This window comes from Halichoerus grypus, chromosome 10 (assembly GCF_964656455.1).
Source record: "Halichoerus grypus chromosome 10, mHalGry1.hap1.1, whole genome shotgun sequence".
NCBI classification, from domain to species: Eukaryota; Metazoa; Chordata; class Mammalia; order Carnivora; family Phocidae; genus Halichoerus; species Halichoerus grypus.
The window spans coordinates 80,635,658-80,656,831 of NC_135721.1; the positions used below are offsets into that span (position 1 = coordinate 80,635,658).

General features: G+C 35.5%; 1 protein-coding gene across 4 annotated transcripts in view; it reads right to left on the bottom strand.

Moving 5' to 3' along the window:
* LOC118525972 (E3 SUMO-protein ligase RanBP2) overlaps nt 1–21,174 on the bottom strand; it is an 81,960-nt gene that overhangs the window by 33,249 nt on the left and 27,537 nt on the right. For all 4 annotated transcript variants that reach the window (XM_078056680.1, XM_036076905.2, XM_078056681.1 and 1 more), the window contains exons 2-15: nt 20,169–20,236; nt 18,378–18,489; nt 17,729–17,881; nt 11,688–11,918; nt 11,215–11,360; nt 9,316–9,508; nt 5,849–5,936; nt 3,605–3,814; nt 2,476–2,657; nt 2,219–2,394; nt 1,908–2,031; nt 1,076–1,237; nt 679–816; nt 453–599 (exon numbers count right to left, since the gene is read on the bottom strand). In XM_078056680.1, coding sequence (XP_077912806.1) covers nt 453–599; nt 679–816; nt 1,076–1,237; nt 1,908–2,031; nt 2,219–2,394; nt 2,476–2,657; nt 3,605–3,814; nt 5,849–5,936; nt 9,316–9,508; nt 11,215–11,360; nt 11,688–11,918; nt 17,729–17,881; nt 18,378–18,489; nt 20,169–20,236 — 2,130 coding nt within the window. The remainder of the gene's footprint in view (nt 1–452; nt 600–678; nt 817–1,075; nt 1,238–1,907; nt 2,032–2,218; nt 2,395–2,475; nt 2,658–3,604; nt 3,815–5,848; nt 5,937–9,315; nt 9,509–11,214; nt 11,361–11,687; nt 11,919–17,728; nt 17,882–18,377; nt 18,490–20,168; nt 20,237–21,174) is intronic.

The window sequence follows — 21,174 nt, forward strand, 5'->3', positions numbered from 1 at the left end:
ATTAATCAACAAAATACCTGGAAGGTTGAACATAACTAAAGTTAATACCATCATGACAGTCTCAAACTGCTGACAGAAAAAAGATAAAAGATGAGAAGAAATGCTCTGAAGGTGTCAGCAACTACTTTCAATTTCAGTGAAATGTTTAATTGCCAAATTCATTAACAACCGGTGCTTAGGCTGCAATATTTGCTTTGATTGCACTGCCAAGATAACAAAAATAAATATTCTGCCTTAGAAACCTTTTCTAAATTCCCTAACAAGTATTTTTATAGAACAGAAAGTTAGATTCCCAAGTTTAAGAAAAGAAACCTAAGATACAGTGCAATGCTAATATTTTCACCGTTTCTGTAGTATTACTGTTTTTGAAATTATCAAAATATAAAACCAAAGTAAAAATACTTACCATCCAGTCAGCAATAGTAAGAAAGTACAGAGAGCCTGTAGCTTACCTTCTTGGCCACTGAAAGATTGGAATCACTGTCATCTAAAATCTTTATTAGATAATCCCTGGCCTTTCTCAGGTAATTTTTGCACTCTTCTTGTTCTTCAGGAGAAAGGGCATCATTTTCAATGTCTTCTGCTTTTCTGTGAAAAATCTATACAAAGAATGCTTTTATGAAACAATTAGGTCTTTAAAATAAAAAAACTTTTAATTCACGTACAACATCTACTTACCAGTGCTAGATTCCAGTAAGAAACAACGTTTTTTATAGATTCAAAAGCAGTCATAGCATCTTCTATATTTCCATTAACTACATCCAATATAGCAAATGTTATGTGTGCTTCTTCCTCGTATTCACCAACTTCAGATGCCTAAACACATTTAGTAATTTTTAGTCCAACTGCCTCTCCCCAGAATATCAAACCCAAGTGATTTCCCAAAGATTTCACATGATCTAATTAACAGCTCAGTCTTCTTTTCTGCCATGTTTTGTGACAGCTAGTGGATTTTGAAAACAAGACAAGGGTCAAAGAGCCAGGCAATTGATTTAAACAGTTTATACTTCTATTTCTTTGTTTATAAACTGGAAATCCACATCTCCAGTTCATTCACAAAGGGATCCTCCATTACCTGAATGTCTGCACTATGAAAATGTTTAAACAGAGGGTCCGTAGGTTCAGGAATACTGCTCTTCTTTTTGATTGTCTTCAACATTGGCAAAACTTTTTTCCAATAATGAACACTTCTGCCTATGTATTCCCGTTGATCATAAAAAGAATTAAGACCGCTGCCCTAAAATAGAAAGTTAGAAGCACACAACCTAAGGAACACAAATAAAAGAATCTAAAAATTCCTTTATAAATGGTCTGAACTGGTTAAAATTTCAAATCAAGGCAAAACAGAATCTCAAGTCATAGACCTCACTTTCCAAATGTTGGAATAAACAACCACCTTAATAATACCAGTGATCATTCTAGACCCAACTTTTAAACACTTTCAATGATACTACCTAATGAGGCAGTCCTGTTTTTTAAATGTTGCCATTTAACATAGCCCAAACCTGCCACTCTGTAAGTGTCATAGTTTGGTCACAGAGTTAAACATCCACACCTAACCTTGCCATAGAACAGACCTCAAATATTTATAAAGATCTATAATGCCCTTAACCTACAGGGCCTTCTGCTATCGACATTTAAAACAAATTTTTGAGGCTGGATAATAATTATCATAACTTAGTTATTAAGTAATAACAACAGCTAATACTTATGTAACATTTACTGTGCTAGGCACTGTTCTAAATGCTTATATAAACTATTAACTATTTTGTGGCAAGATTAAAAAAATACATTTCACCTGGCATAAAGCAAATAAGCTGATACTATTTGAACTAAAAGGCTCAGTGAAAGTCTGTTATAAAAATTAGGTAATGTTCTTAAAAATTCCTACGCTTTAATGAACTCACCGTTTTCTGAAGGCATTTTGCCCAATGTACAAGCAGGGCAGGCTGAAGGCCATGTTTTTCCTGGCCCCTTAGCGTGTTTATGTCATGCTGAACTAGAAGTCGCAATTTTGCTGTGGTTCCAGGTCTAAAAAAAAGTTTAATAAAACTGATTTATAAACACACAATTCAAAACTTACATGTATGTTAATCATCACATGACAAACTCAATCTTCACATGAGAATTAGATACCTAGGCAGTAAGTTTTTAAATAGATTTTTAAGTTAAAAACTTAAGCAATATGTTAAAGGAATGTTTTTATTTTACTACTTACACTGTTTTTCTGTGAATTAGATTACAAACTGCATCCCACCAAGATTTTTGTCTTTCTGTACAAAGCTGTTTACACACAGGAAGTGGCAAGCATAATGGCTGATAGAAGCTATAGTGAGAACTACATTTCTCCTTTAATTGTAAGTGGCTGGTATATATTACTCCAAGTAGAAATACCTATTTAAAGAAAAATCAATTTAAGTTAGAAAAAAATTAAACAAAATTCAAAATATTTAACTTGTTAAAATCCTTGCTTACTTCAAGATCTAAAATACATATTGATTCAGGTGCATTTGTTTCAAGTCTTGAGGTTTCCTGGGGCAAATGATGAAACAGCTGTTTCAGCCATTTTCGAATTGCAGGTAAGGCAGACAACGAATTCCACTGTAAGCCAAGCCAGGTAAGGTGCTGAAGACTGCCATTATGTGCTCGAATGGCACCTGAAATAAAGTACAAAAACTGGCTTGAGGTTTTGGAAATCTTGCTTGCGCCATCAGTTTTGCCAATTACTCACAATAAATGCATCTTAATTTTATAATTGCTTTTCTGTATCAGAGCTGGGCAAGTTTTATGCTAAGCAAAGTCTCATGTTCTTACTAAAGGTAGTCACACTTCATGTTTAGGAATTTTAATACCAACAGTTATGATGAAAAGAGCTCCTTTCAAGTCCATCTAAGAAAAAAAAGGTATCACTAGAGCTCAATAAAACACTGTAGTGACAGAAGCCACCCAGTATGAAATCCTTTAACAATGGATTTTCCTTTCAGTAGAGAGTCATTAAAACAATGGGATACCACTACATTAATCCCTTGGGATAGTGAACAGATCTTTTCTTCCACAAGAAATTTAATACTGAAAAGGTTATGGGCTTTTGGAAGCACAGAGGTACAACCTTTATGGCAATATGGCAATTTGCAAGAGACTTAAAGGTGTTCATCAACTTTACTTCAGTAATTCTGGTTTTAGAAAACTCTATGGAAAAATCTGAAATAGAGCTACTTTATTTTTCACAGTGAAAAAACTGAAAACATCTTAGATGCCAAACAGTGAAAAGTGGCAAGCAAATTACGGCTAATTCATATAACAAATTATATTTCCAATAAAGTAGTTATTTCAGAAACCGATAAACAGGGAGAGAATTCATGAAAGAAGACAATCACATGTACAGTATAAACAACTATTTAGAGAAAAACATTCCACCACTACCATTACTAACCCCTCACACCATCCTACCCACCCCCACAAAAATACCTCAAAGGAATACAGGGAAATATTAAGTCATTATTTCTGGGTAATAAGATTATGAGATTATTTCTCTTTTTGCTTTTATTCTCCTAAAATAAAAGGATTAAGATACAAAATGTTTACTTTAGAAGATACAACTTACCAACATCGTATCTAGCCAAATCATCAGGCTCTGGTGCTTGTACATCAATGTTTCCAATATCATCATTACCAAGAAAAGATCTATCCTTAGGTGACTGACTAGAAAACAGAGCATCATACAAAGCAGACTGCCCACTTTTATTGGCGAAGGATTCTACCACCTCTTTTAAAAAATCTTGCTTGTCACGACTTAAGTTTAGCAGCATGTGTCCTGAAAAACAAATTATTTCCATCATTTAAAAAACAGATTTTTACTCACATCTCTCAATAGTTTCATTCATATACCCTAAGGAGAAAAAACATGATCAGCTCAGAGCTAACCCTCCAACCCAGCAACCACAACTGAACAAAAAGGGTGCTTATGCAAAAAATGAACACAGACTACAGGTTTAACAGTTATCTTTATCTACATGCTAGAGTGAAAGGAAGGAGAAGACCAGAATATGTCTGAAAAATGCCAAAAGTACTTACGGCATTTACATTTTAGATGGAAAGTGTGTCATTTAAGTGGCCACAGGAGAGCAGAGCCAAGCTCAAATTCTCTAATCTGATAGACTGATTTTTAAACCTAGCTGGGAAGAATCATCCTTGAAAAAGCTCTTAAAAAGTAATTATTTTCAGGCTGCACTTCCTAGAGATTGATTCCACAGGTTTGGGGTGAGGACTCTATTTTTAAAACACTCCTTTGGGGGCACCTGGGTGGCTCAGTCATTAAGCATCTGCCTTTGGCTCAGGTCATGATCCCAGGGTCCTGGGATCAAGTCCCACGTCGGGCTCCCTGCTCATTAGGAAGCCTGCTTCTCCCTCTCCCACTCCCCTTGCCTGTGTTCCCCCTCTCACTGTCTCTGTCAAATAAATAAAAAAACTTTAAGAAAATAAATAAAAATAAATAAAAAATCTTTAAAAAATAAATAAAAATAAATAAAAAATAAAATACTCCCTTGGATGAAGTTCTACATGCTAGAACATGGCTAAATCTTGAAAACACTATGGTAAGTAGAAGTGTCAGTCACAAAAGGAAAGACCACGTATCATGTAATTTAATTTATATAAGATGTCCAGAATAAGGAAATCAAAAGAGATAGAACATTAGTGGTTGCCTAAGACTAGAGGGTTTGGAGGAAAACGGGGAGTGACTGCTAATGGCTATGAGGTTTCATTAGGTGATGAAAATGTTCTAAAATTGATTGCAGTGATGGCTGCACAATTCTGTGAACACACTAAAAACCACTGAGTTGTACACTTATATAGATTATATGATGAATTATATACAATACGAATTTCATCTCAATTAAGCTGTTTAAGGAAAAAAAAAACACTCTTTGGAATAATTCTGCTGGTCAGTCAGATCAGACTTAGCTCCCCGAAAATTTGCAGACAAGTTTAGGAACGTCCAGATCAAAGACATTAAAACACAGTTCATTTTACTGACACTACGCAAAAACATTTATGACAGCCTTGAAAAGGAAGACGAGAGACATAAGAAAAAAAATGCAGTCACTTCTTCAAGGACTGGAAGTCCACCTCCCACAAAAAAACAAACTGTGGGATAGAGGAGCAATATATGCTCTGACCAGTAGCCAAACTACAGACAAAGCTTAGGGTAACTTTAATACTACTACTTGCTCTATACAAAGTTCATTCAATTTTATATCAAAACTGTTTCTTAAAGCATTATGTTTCTTCGGTTCATTGCTTGATTTGCTAGCTACACAAACAATGAAGTTTCTGCCTCAGCAAAACCAGATTATATGCAACAGACCTTTAGGATCCATCTCAAATAGTCAAAACTGGGAATAAATTTACAAATTCCAAAAGCCTAACACTATGTAAGTATGTATCTTCCATCTTCTTTACTATGTTGTCAGTTTCATAAGAGATCCATGACTTCTTCATCTTTATATTCCCCATAGCAGGTTCTTATAAGTTACTGATGCTAAATGGCTGGCAATCAGTTAATTATTCTTAGTTCAGGAAGTGCTTTAAAACATTGAGAAGGACGCTCTAGCATAGATAAAGGAGGGGTTAAAGAGTTTCTCCATCCAGGAGCAAAAAGTATCAAACATCTGTTACCTTCTGGAGACATTTCTTCTAATTCTATTATCTCTTGCCCTCATCCAATATGGTAAAGAGAAATAAATGATTATGACAAATTATCTCCTAAAGGACAGAAGATTATCATAAGAAGTGCTCTAAAGAAATTTTCCTTTTTTCTTTTTAAAATAAAATTAAACATTACTATTACCTGATTGGCTCAGACGATCATAGGCCATCATTTCCACCAGATTTTGTCCAACTTCTCCTTTTATTAATTTAATCTTTGGTCTTGGAACCTGGTAATTTTAGAATCAAAAGTCTTAATTTAGTGATACACATATTTCCAATAGTAAGATGTTCCTTTCTACTACACTGTGCTTTTTTGATGACGAACAGTTAGCCAATGGTTAAACTGAGTTGGGATTGCAGTTTTCCAAGTGGAAAAAACTGGGAATCAAGAAATTTAGATAATATGTAAAAGGTGCCTACAAAAACTAACTTCTGAGAAATTACTTTCTAGTGCCATTCTCTAGACAGCCCATTTTCAAAGAGCATGGATAATGTGTGATACCACTGGGATAAAGTGGGACAGCCAAGAGTGCAAAAGGACTCCAAGCCATATCTTATGAAGAAGAACTGGAAAAATGATGAATAAATAGAATGGTGAAGAGAAAACACAATAGCTCCCTTCAGATATTAAGAAAATTATCTCATAAAAAGAAGAGTTCAGTGTTTTAAATAGCACCAAAACAAAACAAAACAAAACACCAATAGGTAACAGGCTGAAAAATGCTATTTTACTCCACATAAAGAAGCATAAAGACCCAAACTATCAAAAATGCAATAGGCTATCTTGAAAAGTAGTGAAAGTTTATCACTGAAAATAGTCACAGGCAAGGGTCACTTACTGGAGATATCCTAAAAGTAATGCAGAGTTGGCTGGAATAACTGCTATTAAATTTCACTGACTTTCTTAATTGGTAGTGGGAGTGTAGTTTGGTACAACTTCTGTGAGGTTGGAAAATTGGCAAAAGCTCTAGATTATAAATGCACAGATACACAATGATTCTTCTTTCAAGAATTTATTTCACCCATAAATTTAAACATGTGAACTGTCACAAGTTATTCATTAAAGAATTATCTGAGGGGAGCCTGAGTGGCTCAGTCGGTTAAGCGTCTGCCTTAGGCTGAGGTCATACCAGGGTTCTGGGATCAAGTCCCATGTTAGGCTCCCTGCTCCACGGGGAGCCTGCTTCTCCCTCTCCCTCTGCCAACTCTCTCTGCTTGCTCTCTCTCTCTCAAATAAATAAAATCTTAAAAAAAAATTATTTGAGGTAGCATATCAAAAAAAGTAAAAGTAACCTAATGTCTTGGCTTTAGGAAACTCGTTAAAAAAAAACAAAACAAAACAAAAAACTATGGTATACCCATACACTGGAATGATATGAAACCATCAAAATAAATGAGGATACAATACTCATGCTATCCTTTCTATACTGACATGGAAATATCACCAACATTTATTTCATGAAAATAAGCAAAGGAAATAGAATGTACAGAATGTTTCTATCTGGATCTTTTTAAGGGAAGTGGGAGTAGGACAGTGTGTGCTTATCTATTTGCTTGTATATGCATATTTACACTCCTTGAAGAACTCACAAGAAATTAATATCATTAATTCCTCCAGGAAAGAGAAGTAAATGACTGAAAGAACAGAAGTAGGAAGGAGTTTTCACAGTATACCCTTACACACTAAAATTTTAAACCGTACGATACGCTTTTTCAAAGACATTAATTTTTCAAAGGAAATATATTCCTTATGAATCTAAAAATTTCCAATTTTGAATTTTAGAAACATTAGTTTGACCTATGCTTTTATCCACATTTTCTAAACATGATGGCAAACTCTGTCTCTGGATGTTGAAGAGCACACAAAATGAGAAACAAAATGTGACCATTATTTTTTATTTCAAACTGACCTCCATTCATAAAACTGGCCCCTTTTACAGCTCTCACTTGTGACTAGTTATAAATCCACTCAGTCGCATCATCCCAAGTCAACATTTCCTCATCAGAATTAAATGGTTTCAAGACAAACTTTAATGCCTAGCTAAAATGCAGATATACTAATACCACAGCATTCCCTTGATCAAGAGTCTGAAAATCCATTAAAGAAGCTGGCCTAACATGTTTTTTTAGGACCTCTATGCCAGTCCATGCTTCCCCTGTAAGCTTATAATCATTTGATAATTAAGCTTTACAAACACATGATAATATAAAATTCAACCATCGAAGAGGTTTCCAATATTTATCCATTCAATGGAAATGTGTGGTAAGTAAAAGAGAGAATGAGGTAGATGTCTATATGCTGAAACGGGACAATGGAAAAACAATGAAAAAAGCAAGATATTAGACAGCAGATAAAGCATACCTTCACTCAGGTAAAGAGTTTTTAAAAGTAAAGAAAGGGTGTTATTTTATGCTTGCATATGCAGAAAAACTTCTAAATAGTCAAAAAAACTGGTTAACAGTCACTGTTAGAAAAGATATGAGTGAATGGTAGAAAAGATATGAGTGAATGGTTTAAGAAGGAAATTTAGTTTTTACTCTGTATTAACTTTAAAAATCATATATATTTAAAAATATTTTATAGATTCCAATTTTCATTAAAAATAACTGTCACCTACTTGAAGATTCTTTAAAATATTAATCATAAGAACCTTTTAGTGCCTACATAAATTAGCAAACGTCATTAACTTCACAATTTTCACTAATACATATATTCTTCATGAACCTAAATGCTTCTGCTGAGCAAATAGGAACACTTAACATTGTGAGCTGAATATCAAATGTTTTAAAAAAGATCAATATAATATGAACTAGGAGGAAGAACCTTCCCTAAAAGTAATTCTCCAGTGAATCCTTTTTTCTTTCCCTCAAGCAAAAGACAGTTCTCTGAAACTACCAATAATTTTTATAAGCCAGGGTGTTGGCAGACTGTTTATTTCTTCTCATTTCAGAATTAACACAAGCTCACTAAAGAAAACATTAAAACTACAAAAATAGATTGGGAAGGGATAATAGCCAGCATCTCAACATCTAAAAATAATCATTCACATTTTGGCATATTTCCTTCATGTCATGTTTTATGTATAAAGAATGGAACCATGTTTTCAAAGATAAATATATTATTATATGTTATATATATCATTAATGTTATATACATATTAACATATGTTTCAATTAACATACTGAAGTGCTTATGGTAAACACATTCTTCTATCATAGCTTATGTAAACCATCTCCAAAAATTTACTTACTTAGGTTTCCATCCAAGTTATGCATGCGCATCTTTTGAATCAAATTTTACCCATATTTGAGACCATTTCCTTATTACAGATTTCCAGAAATGGCAGAGTAAAAAAATCAAACTCTTCAAAGCAGTCTTCCAGTGAAGTCATAGCAATACAGACTGCCACCAACAATGCATCAACGTTATCTATTTCACGTCACCAATACTGTATATATCTTATTTTTCAGCTATCAAGTTATTTCGTTTTGATTTCAAGTCTACAGATTTATTCATATTTTTACTATTTATCAGGACACACCTCCATGTGAAATACAACAATCTCAGTGAAATGTCAACTGCACCCAAAACTAGAAAAAGCTTACCTGAAATGCTATGAGATAGCACAATGTAGCCAGCTCAGAGAGAGCTCGCCATTGCACTTCACTATGCTGACCCATCTTCAGAAGTAGAGAACCAGCATGCATGTAGAAATGTCCTTTTACTTCTAAGAAAGTAGTTGAGAGTTCATCATTTCCACCCACACAAGATTTCACAGACTGAAGAACACTATCAAAACTGCAATATTAAATTGTTAAACAGGTATTAAACCTACTGCATTGTGAATAATCATGGTTTCATGTGTTAATTAAAAATTAAATCAACAAAGGAATTTATTCCAAACTTCATCGTCCACATTCAAACTAATAATCCTTATTCTCTACTTTATAAATTATGAATCTAGTGTTTATTTTTATTCCACATACTTCCTATACTTCAAGCTTAACCTCTAGAAGGTCTTATTCCAGTTATTTCCAGCCCTCCAATCACAAAAAAGATGGAAATCAAATGACAAGATTACAGACTATAGAGAATTTTTCATAACTGACCAAAAACTGGAAAACTATTTTCTAGTTTCTTCTTGATCACATGGTTTCGTTATTTAATTCGAAGTTGGAATTTCTCATATTAGACACATCATTTTCAAATTATAAGTAAATAACTGATAAGATATTAAGGTTATCAATAACATAATTGCTCTTACTATATAGATAACTACAGGCCTAAGTTGTATTCCTCACTATTATTTGTAAATGTACTAATTAGTGCTTTTAAATCTAAATGGTACTCAGAACTTCATTTTGTAAGAAAAGCAACATTTAATAGAAATGTGAAGCATGATTTCTATCTAAGTAGGTTTATAGGAGGTGAGTTCCAGGAACTCCTAGAGTTTCTCAAGACCCCTTCAGGGGATCCATGAAGTTTAAATTATTTTTACAGTACTACTAAGAAATTGTCTTTTCCACCCTCATTTGCTCATGTAACCAAAAATGTTTGCGTATATAAGTCGTACAAAAGAAAACATCCTAAATATTTTCTAAAATCATCTGAAAGTTAAAATGGTTCTGGGTGCTACCCTTACCCTACTATCTTTGGACACTAAGAAATTCTTCAAGAAAACTACCCCCTACCCCCTAACACCAGATGGGGAACAAGAATTACTTTTCAAACAAATGGACAGTCTAAACCAGGGATTGATAAACTATTTCTATAGGGCCACATACTAATCTGGCTGCAGACACACAGTGTCACAGCTGCTCAACTCCACCACTGTAGTATATGAGCAGCTATAGATAATACAAAACAAGAGGCACAGCTGTGTTCCAATGAAAGTGTATTTACAAAATCAGGCAGTCAGCCATATCTGGCCTACAAGCTCTAGTCAACCCCTGCTCTAAACTAACATTCTTATACAAATCCAAGTGATGTTTCTGTTCAATGAAATTTATCTTAATAAAGTGGAAGATATAGTCCTCAAAATCAAAATTTAGGAAAACAGAAAAATCATACATTATGTTATCTTGTTTCTAAGCTAAAACATCAAGAGTTTTCTGAAATACTAGTGATGCTAACTACTTCTACTACAACACCTGACAGATGGAAGTCTATTTTGATTTTCACTCAAGATTATATTGTTTTTGAAATAAAATATGAAATAGAACATTTTCAGGATTGACTTTATTAAGCATGCCAACATTGGATACATAACTATAATAATTTAATCAAGTCTGAATAACAGTTTTCTAAAAATCAAAGTCATACAAAACCAATTATAACATCCGCACAAAAGAAATAAGATTCCAAGTGGTTTATTGTATTAACTATTACCCCTGGGTACGTTACAGAAATAGCGATACAGTAAAGATGTTTACACCAATGAGCTGAATCACTACAAAAAGAAAATCTATAATTGACACTGAAGTACTCTCCTTAAGTCAACATACCTTTCCAATAATTCTCTACTTTCTTGCACATCTCTAGTGGAGAGCGTAAGAAGCATAAGGTTAGCGTAAGCCAGAAGTAAGTCTTTATTGGTAGTTTGCCAGTTACTTTTATCAGACTCCAAACACTGTAAAGATGCTAGATATTCCTATTTTGTAGAAAAAACACTCAATTATAAAACTTTATCAAGCATTACCAAATTAATTTTATGCCTATAAACTTTGCCCATCCCTATACTTGTAAAACTATATTAATGTTTACACCAGCCTATGAAAACACCAAAAATATATATATTAGTTTAATTTCTCTCTAATCTACCCATCATAAAACTGAAAACATCCTAGTAAAAAGTTCATTTCACAGTTGCTATACATAAATGAAAGAAATTTAAGTCTTAGAGAGCACTGCTTAAATACAAAGGGATGTATATTGACTGTCTATATAGAAGTGTAGAGACCCAAGAGTTTTTACCTACCTTAAGGGTCTGTACAACACATGAATTCCATTCTAAACTTGAACGCAGGGCTATGTTCTTCTCTGCCTCATGGCAGTGGCCCACAGCATCCTTCAATCTTTTATTTGAGCGATACAGTTCTACTAGTCGGATGTTCACATAGACATCATCAGGTCTTGCATAAAGTTCTGACTGAATCAAGTCAAAAAGCTTATTCCATCCATCTTCACCTTTGCAATCTAAAAGCTGTTCCTATTAAAAAAGCATCATTCATTTAGAGAAATACCAGTGCAAGTTTAAACACATCATGGTTCCTATGAGCACCATTCCACCGTGTCTAGCTTTAGTAAATTACCACCAGAAGTACCATCTTATATACCCCAACTCTCATAAAAGAGAGCAGCTCCCAGCCCAGAAACTAAACCTCAAGAAATTTATGTGGAGAGAAACATCTAGGATTATACAGTAGCAACAGCTGCATATACACCTCACAGACTGCAAGGACTATTGCCCCACATCCCTGTACACCCCAGTCACCACCAAAAGCCTAGGCCTCCCCAGTCAATCCTCATACCAGGGTCCTTATCCCCAAATTGTTCTGCACCTCCCTAAATCTGACTCAATCCCCTACCCCCTCTGCTCCCACTTTAAAGCTTCTACTCTTTTTGCTATCTTAGAGTCTTCACCATCCAGCCTTAACTAAATGGAGTATTATCTTGAGATAACCCCCGTTACTTCTCTGCCATGGTGGTCTTTTCTCTGCTAGCCTATATACAAGTAGAGAAGTGGGGTTAGTAAACTGCTCACCTCCAAATCATATGTCACCCACACACCTGCTTATAATCCTGTCTTCCAAAGGACATGCTATCCAGCTTTTCCATTCATTCCTCCTCATGAGCAACTGGAATAAAACACTCCCTTCCTAACAGCCCTCGCTAGTATTAGCAATTGGAAAGATGTACAAAGATACCCAATAGCCTGGCTACTCGGTTCGGTAATTACCTCATCTTCATGGCTTTGCTCTATACTCCAGTCTCAGCCATCCACTTAGCATTGACTTGGGTCTTCAAAATCTGTATTTTGGTCATACTACTTAGATCATTATACCTCTCTTATTCTTTCACCTCACTGTGGGCACACATGCCCTCACTGCCACATATATTTGTCTCTACCACATGGAAAGAAAGCTTCTGTCAAGGGGCGCCTGGGTGGCTCAGTCGTTAAGCGTCTGCCTTCGGCTCAGGTTATGGTCCCAGGGTCCTGGGATCGAGCCTCACATCGGGCTCCCTGCTCTGCCGGAAGCCTGCTTCTCCCTCTCCCACTCCCCCTGCTTGTGTTCCCTCTCTCTCTGTGTCTCTGTCAAATAAATAAATAAAAAATCTTAAAAAAAAAAAAAAAAAAGCTTCTGTCAATATACTCATATCACCAGGTTTTAATTTTCCATAGAACACATATTTTCCTTCGCTGTCAAGCTAAAATGTCCTAATTCCTAATATCCATAATTACTGTTTGCTCACTAATCCCCTCAATTAATTCCCTCTACCTTTCCTTAGAAAAACCCTACCAACTGCTTTCTCTGTGCCTATCTATACACTAACAGTTGAGCAATTGGGGGTAGGGCATTCGGGAATTTGGGGAGATCACAACCAGGCTAACTAACTTTCATAATCTCAAGTCTCCAAACTGGTAATGCCTAGAACAAAATTATATATGACCTCTATCTATATAGATTCAAATTCTCCATTCCCTGAAAAGGTTACTTCATACTCTTCATCTTTCCTCACATTTCCCACTTTCCTTCAACACTTTCAACTTATGATCACAATTCACTCTTCACTGAGAAAACTGAAGCCATCATTCCACTTTACCTTATCAACTTGTACTCACCTTTTCACTGCTCTCTCCCCACAGCAAAGACCAAGCTCTCCATTAGTGCTGTTTCACTGCCCTCTCCTTCACCAATCTCTCTCCTTCTTTTACATCATTTCCATAAACTTACACTTGGCCTTTCTAGATCTTCAAAAAAAACCTAGACTTTACTTATAAGTTTAAAAATTTGTGGGTCGCCTGGGTGGCTCAGTTGGTTGAGCATCTGACTCTTGGTTTCAGATCAGGTCAAGATCTCAAGAGTCATGAGATTGAGGCCCATGACAGGCTCCGCGCTCAGCAGGGAGTCTGCTGGAGTCTCTCTCTCTCCCTCTGCCCCTACCCCCACTGGCACACTCACGCTTTCTCTAAAATAAATATTCCAAAAAAATTTGTAAGTAAAAGATCAACACCTTCATGGGTGCTTTTCAAAAACTCTACTCTCATATTCAAGAGAAAAAGCCCTCTCACCAATATTTCCATTCATTAAAACAAATACCAAAAAACGATTTACCTTAAGTAAGCCTTAACTTTTAGGAGAAACAGAATTATTCTACTTAACAGTTATGAGTCTCATGCATTTCAATTTCAAGAAATGGGGGCAAAATCTAATATAAGGAAGGTTTAGCTTTAGACAACAGTGTATTTTTTTAAGTTTTTATTTAAGTAATCTCTACACCCAACATTGGGCTCAAACTCACAACCCCAAGATCAAGAGTTGCAGGCTCTGAATGAGCCAGCTAGGCACTCCTAGAGACCAGTGTCTTTAAAGTTACTAAAGAGGGGCGCCTGGGTGGCTCAGTCGGTTAAACGACTGCCTTCGGCTCGTGTCATGCTCCCAGGGTCCTGGGATCGAGCCCCGCATCGGGCTCCCCGCTCGGCCGAGAGCCTGCTTCTCCCTCTCCCTCTGTCTGCCGCTCTGCCTACTTACGCTCTCTAACTCTGTTATATAAATAAATAAAAATCTTTTAAAATAAATAAATAAATAAAGTTACTAAAGAGGGGCGCCTAGGTGGCTCAGTTAAGCGTCTGCCTTCAGCTCAGGTTATGATCCCAGAGTCCCAGGATGGAGCCCTGCATCCGGCTCCCTGCTCAGCAGGGAGTCTGCTTCTCCCTCTGCCACTCCCTCTGCTCATGCTCGCAGGCGTGCACATTCTCTCTCAAATAAATAAATAAAATCTTTAAAAATAAATAAATAAATAATAAAGTTACTAAAGAAAATCAACATCCTTCAGAAGCAGCTATTTTACAAGAAAAATAAACTCCTATCAATATATATGTTCCTTAATGTCCTTGTCATCAAATGAATTGGATTGTCAAGGCCAATAGGAAATTATGTTTGAGGTTAACACAAAGGTAAAGAAATCTATATACTTAGACCTGACATTTTAGATTAATATTTAAAACCCAGCTGCTTATTACAGAAACAAGAAAACTTGATGTTACTGGTATTTACCTCTAAGGTTTTTAAAAATATCTCAGATTTTAAAATCTGTGCACACTTGTTCATATGAGATTTATAACAGCCAAAAACAACCAAAATAGAAACAACCAAAATGTCCATCAAAAGTAAATGGTTAAACTGTGGAAATACTACTCAGCAATAAAAGGAACAAACTACTGATACACCCAACTTGGATTGATCTCAAAGGCATTATGCTGAACGAAAAAAACCTAACATCAAAAGGCCACCTATTGCATGATTCCATTTATATAACATTTTGAAATTACATAATTGTAAATATGGAGAACAAATTAGTAGTTCCCAGAGGTTAAGAATGACAGGAAGAAGGGTAGGTAGGACTATAAAAGAGGCAGCATGAAGGGAGATGTTTGTGATGATGGAACAGTGTCGTACTTTAATTGCAGTGGTGGTTACACCAATCTATACATGTGATAAAATGAAAAATCATACACACACATTATACCAATGTCAAATTACTGATTTTGATATTGTACTATAGTTATGCAACATGTAGCCACTGGGGAAAGCTGGGTGACATATACACAGAACCTCTCTGTACAATCTTTGCAACTTCTTGTGAAAAATGTAATTACTTTAAAATAAATTTTACTGTGGTGCGGGGTGGCTCAGTCGGTTAAATGTCTAACTTCAGCTCAGGTCATGATCTCAGGGTCCTGGGATTGAACCCTAAGTCAGGCTCCACACTTAGAAGCTGAGTCTGCTTGCCCCTCTGCCCCTCCCCCCACTCATGCTCACTCACTCTATCTCAAATAAAATTTAAAACAAAATAAAAAAAAATTCTTATATGTATATGTACACAAACATGTATAATGCGGGTGGGGGAGCCATTAAAAAACAATATACAGTTGACCCTTGAACAATATACGTTTGAAATGTAGTTCTACATTTTTGTAGAATTTTTTTCAACAAATATAGTAGAGTACTGTAAATATATTTTCTCTTCATAATTTTAACATGTTCTTTTCTCTAATTTAAGTGTAGAAATACAGTATATAATACATACAGCTTACAAAACAAGTGTTAATTGTTTATGTTAAGGCTTCCAGTCAACAGGAGACTATTAATGAAGTTCTGGGGAGTTAAAACTTCTATGCAGGGGCTCCTGGCGCTCAGTCCGTAGAGTATGTGACTCTTGATCTTAGGATTTTGAGTTTGAGCCCCAAACTGAGTGTAGAGATTACTTAAAAAAATGAAGTCTTAAAAAAAATTATATGAGTATTTTCAACTGCACAGGGGGTCGTGGCCCCAGCCCCCACATCGTTCAAGGGTCAACTACACACTTAAAATTCTGTTTGCTTAGAAAATTTGGAAAGACTTTCTCCAAGAGTTACTTAAGTAAACTATATTTTACTCAGTAAAAAAATAACCATTAGAATTGGTCATTGGTCAAAAATTAGCAAAAACTTCCTATTATTTTTTAGTAATTATCTATAACATACTGGAGAAACTATTATCTTTTACTTGAAAATTTCACTGTCCCCTAACACAATCCTTTCCATATTTTTTCTTAGAATGATTTTATTTTTAAGTAATCTCTACACCCAACGTGGGGCTCAAACTCACAACCTGGAGATCAAGAGTCACATGCTCTACCGACTGAGCCAGCAAGGCACCCCAATGCTTTTTTAGATAACAGTTCTTAAAAACCTGTATAATAAACCTAAATTGTCATCCTTTTCACCCAATGAAGCAAAAATTTTATATCAGACAGAGCTCAATTTAAATCCTAACTCTAGGGGAGCCTGGGTGGCTCAGGCCATGATCCTGGGGTCCTGGGATTGAGCCCCGCGTCGGGCTCCCTGCTTCTGCCTCTCCCACTCCCCCTGCTTGTGTTCTCTCTCTTGCTGGGTCTTTCTCTGTTAAATAAATAAAATCTTAAATAATAAATAAGTAAATCCATCCTAATTCTACCATCTAGCTACAAAACCGTAAAATCCCTATATTAATCATTTCATAAGGGTAAATGTGATACTATTTGTATAACATAATAGTGCCTAATAAAACGGCATATGTTCAGAAAGGTTTTGAAGGAAAAAATTTTGTTCTGCCATTTTTTATAGATAAAATTGACATATAACATTGTATTATTTAAGGAATACAACATAACGATTTAAGCATATGTATATAGTGACATGATTTCCACAGTAAGTTTAATATCCATCACTTCATATGGTTATAAATTATTCTTTTCTTGGGGTGCCTGGGTGACTTAGCTGGTTAAATGTCTGCCTTCGGCTCAGGTCATGATCCCAGGGTCCTGGGATCAAGCTACATGTCAGGCTCCCTGCTAAGCAGGGAGCCTGCTTCTCCCTCTCCCCCTGCCCTCAGCAGGGAGTCTGCTTGTCCCTCTGCCTCTGCCCCTCCCCCCAGCTCATGAGTGAGTGCAGACGTGCTCTGTCTCAAATAAAATCTTTAAAAAAAATTTTTTTCTTGTGATAAGAACTTTTAAGATCTACTTGCTCTCTTCACAACTTTTAAATATACAACACAGTATGGTTAACAATAGTCACTATACTATACATCATATCCCCAGAATTTATTTTATACACAGAAGTTTGTACCTTTTGACCACCTTCAACCATTTCCCACCAACTCCCAAACATACTGGTTTAAGGTCTGCTAGTGAAAAGTCATTTAAATTCCAAATATTAGAAATGGTTGTGTCTTAAGTTTTCCCCACTGTTTTTACTATGCTTTGTTCTGTTTTTACCTTTAGTTTATAAATTGCAGGACTTCCTGGGAAAAGTTTAGCTGCTCTTTCAACCCAATATTTTGCTCTTCCATCAGTAACATCATTTTTACAAAGCAATTCTGCAATCTTCAAAACAAGATCTTTTTGTGTTGGGTTTAATTCCACTGAACGCTGAAACCAGAAAATAATAAATTAGGATTCCTAAAGTACCTACACTCACATATAAATAAAAGTTAAAAATTTATCACTGTCCACATTAAAAATTTTTCCAAATGACAACATGGTATTTCAAAGTTGTTTAAATCAAACAAAGTGTCTTGGAATTTTTTTTTGCCGATTAAATAAAAATTATGTTTTTATTAGGTAAGTGCTCCCCAAAAAGAAAGAAAACCACACTTATAAGAACAGCATTTCAAACCATGTTAGTCTTAGAATTTATAGGTGTTAATCTTCTTTTACAAGTGCTAACTTAATGATTAAATTACAGTCTACTTTGGGCCAAATAATTAAAGATCTATTCTAATCCACGTTGCTTAATAGTACTATCATACCAATGCTTATTTTTATGACATTCATAAAATATATTTAAATTATTTATTATATAAATTACTCTGGGCATCATGTGTGTGACTATGCAAAGGCTATATTTTAATCTTAAACAGTTTACCTTGTAACATTCAACAGCTTTGTCTGTATTTTCCTCCACTTCATGAAGAAGACCAAGAAATCTGTGAGCTTTAGGATCTCTTTCTTGCACATTAATATATGCAGATATGTATCTGTTTAAAAATAATAATACAAAAATAATCTTTAAATTATCACATTCAGAACTGTATTTAATCCCAACCTGAAGAGTACATCTTAAACCAAAGCAACCACTAAACTAATCCATATTGTTATTCTAAGTATTGACTACCACTAAACTAGAATATGCAGAAAACTCAAAAGCATCCATAAAAAGAATAAACACATACATACAAAATTGACAATATACTTATTTTACCATTAAATACTACACTTACCAAATGTTTTTTCTAATGCTACCCATACATAAGAAATGAACGCATAAATTACTTTTTCCTGATATTTTGATAAAGTACTACCGTTTTACATAGAAATTTAAAAAAAGATTACAGTAAATATTTACCTTTTTTTATTGTACTATTCACCTTTTAAACAAGAAAATAATATTTAATAGTAGTACTGTTCCCAGCTAAAACAGAGCAGAGGAAAAATTACTAAAAAACTAACAAATGTAGGTAATTTCCACTTCTTAAATCAAATTAACAGATAGAAAATAACCATCTCCTAGGCTCAATAAAGATTATAAATAAATATGTAAATATATATTTTAACCAAAGACCAAAACTGGAAGAAAAGGGGTCATATTAAAAAGGAACAAGGTTGTTGGGGCGCCTGGGTGGCGGAGATGGTTAAGCTTCTGCCTTCGGCTCAGGTCATGATCCCACGGTCCTGGGATCCAGCCCCGCATCGGGCTCCTGGCTCGACGGGGAGCCTGTTTCTCCCTCTCCCTCTGCCTCTCTCCCTGCTCATGCTCTATCTCTGTGTCTCAAATGAATAAATAAAAATCTTAAAAAAAGAAAAGGAACAAGACTGACAGCCCCATTGCTGCTAGTTAAATAAAGGTGTTACCATTTCCTTACCTATCAGCAGTTCCATCTTCCCATAAATGCCTTTAACCTACCTGCCTGCCTGCCTGCCTCCTTCCCTCCTAATTTCCTACTTTAAGCCACTCTAAATCAGGAAATCAGATCACCAACCTTCTTGGCCTTAGAGGTGAGACAAAGCCTCAGAGTGTTACCTATTGAGTCAATTGAAGATCTTTTACACAAGCTATTCTCCTGCCCAGAAATCACAGTTTAATTTTGTATTCATTGGTATTTTTCCAGCTGATTAAAGTACCAGATATCTAACCAGGAAGAAATTAAAAAATAAGCATGGTTCTCTTTTATTCCTTTGAAGTGTTTTAAACCAAATGATTTCTTGCCCTAAGTATAAACAAGCAGCAGGCTGGCAGAAAATACTCATTCTAGGCTCAACCTCCATGGAATTGAGGCCAGTCCTTTATATCAGTCTGAAGTGATATAATACCTTATTTCCAGGACATACTTAGGAAGAACTGCTTTTAAAAAAACATAGTATTGGGACGCCTGGGTGGCTCAGTTGGTTAAGCGGCTGCCTTCGGCCCAGGTCATGATCCCAGGGTCCTGGGATCGAGTCCCACATCGGGCTCCTTGCTCAGCGGGGAGCCTGCTTCTCCCTCTCTCTCCCTCTGCTTGTGCTCTCTCTGTCAAATAAATAAAATCTTTAAAAAAAAAAAAAAAAAAAAGTAAAAAAAATAAAAAAACATAGTATTTTCTCACCCATTTCAAGTAAGAATATGAGGGGGGGAAAATGACTTTAGAAAACTAAAGCATGTTTACAGTTTGGTACTTACTTTTTAGCAAGATCATATTCTTTAACTTCATAGTATAGCTTTGCAAAATAGAATCCTTTCATTGACTTCTAAAAAAAAAAAAAAATTAAGGGTTCTTTTAACTTTTCATATTTTGAATTCTGTAAAGTTTTCACAGAACTAAAAATCTGCCCTAATAAGGTTAGTATTAACATACTTAATTTTTGTTCACCTAAAAGGTAGGAAAAAAACTGCCTGCAGACATGCATGTATGTTGTAAAAGTCATGATTCCATGTTTTATAATTCTCATCATAAAACTAAAAATAAATTTAAGAACAGCAAGACATCAAAAATTAAAAATTTATATATCAGCAGCTCATGAGAGACTACGAACTCTGAGAAACAAACTGAGGGTTTTAGAGGGGAGGGGTGTGGGGGGATGGGTTAGCCTGGTGATGGGTATTAAGCAGAGCACGTATTGCATGAAGCACTGGGTGTTCTATGCAAACAATGAATCATGGAACACTGCATCAAAAACTAATGATGTAATGTATGGTGACTAACATAATAAAATAAAATTAATTAAGAAAAAAATTTAGGGGCGCCTGGGTGGCTTAGTCGGTTAAGCGTCTGCCTTTGGCTCAGGTCATGATCTCAGGGTCCTGGGATCGAGCCTCACATCGGGCTCCCTGCTCAGCGGGAAGCCTGCTTCTCCCTCTCCCACTCCCCCTGCTTGTGTTCCCTCTCTCACTGTCTGTCAAATAAATAAAATCTTTAAAAAAAATTTTTTTATCAGCAGCACGCCTGGGTGGCTCAGTCAGTTAAGCGTCTGCCTTCGGCTCAGGTCATGATCTAAGGATCCTGGGATCGAGTCCTGTGTCGGACTCCCTGCTCAGCAGGTAGCCTGCTTCTCCCTCGCCGTCTGCCCTGCTCATGCTCTCTCTCTCTCATATAAATAAAATCTTACAAAAAAAAAAAAAAAAAAGAATTTATATCAGCACAAAAGCTGAAAAAACACATGGTGCCACTCTCTCATTTTACAGATAA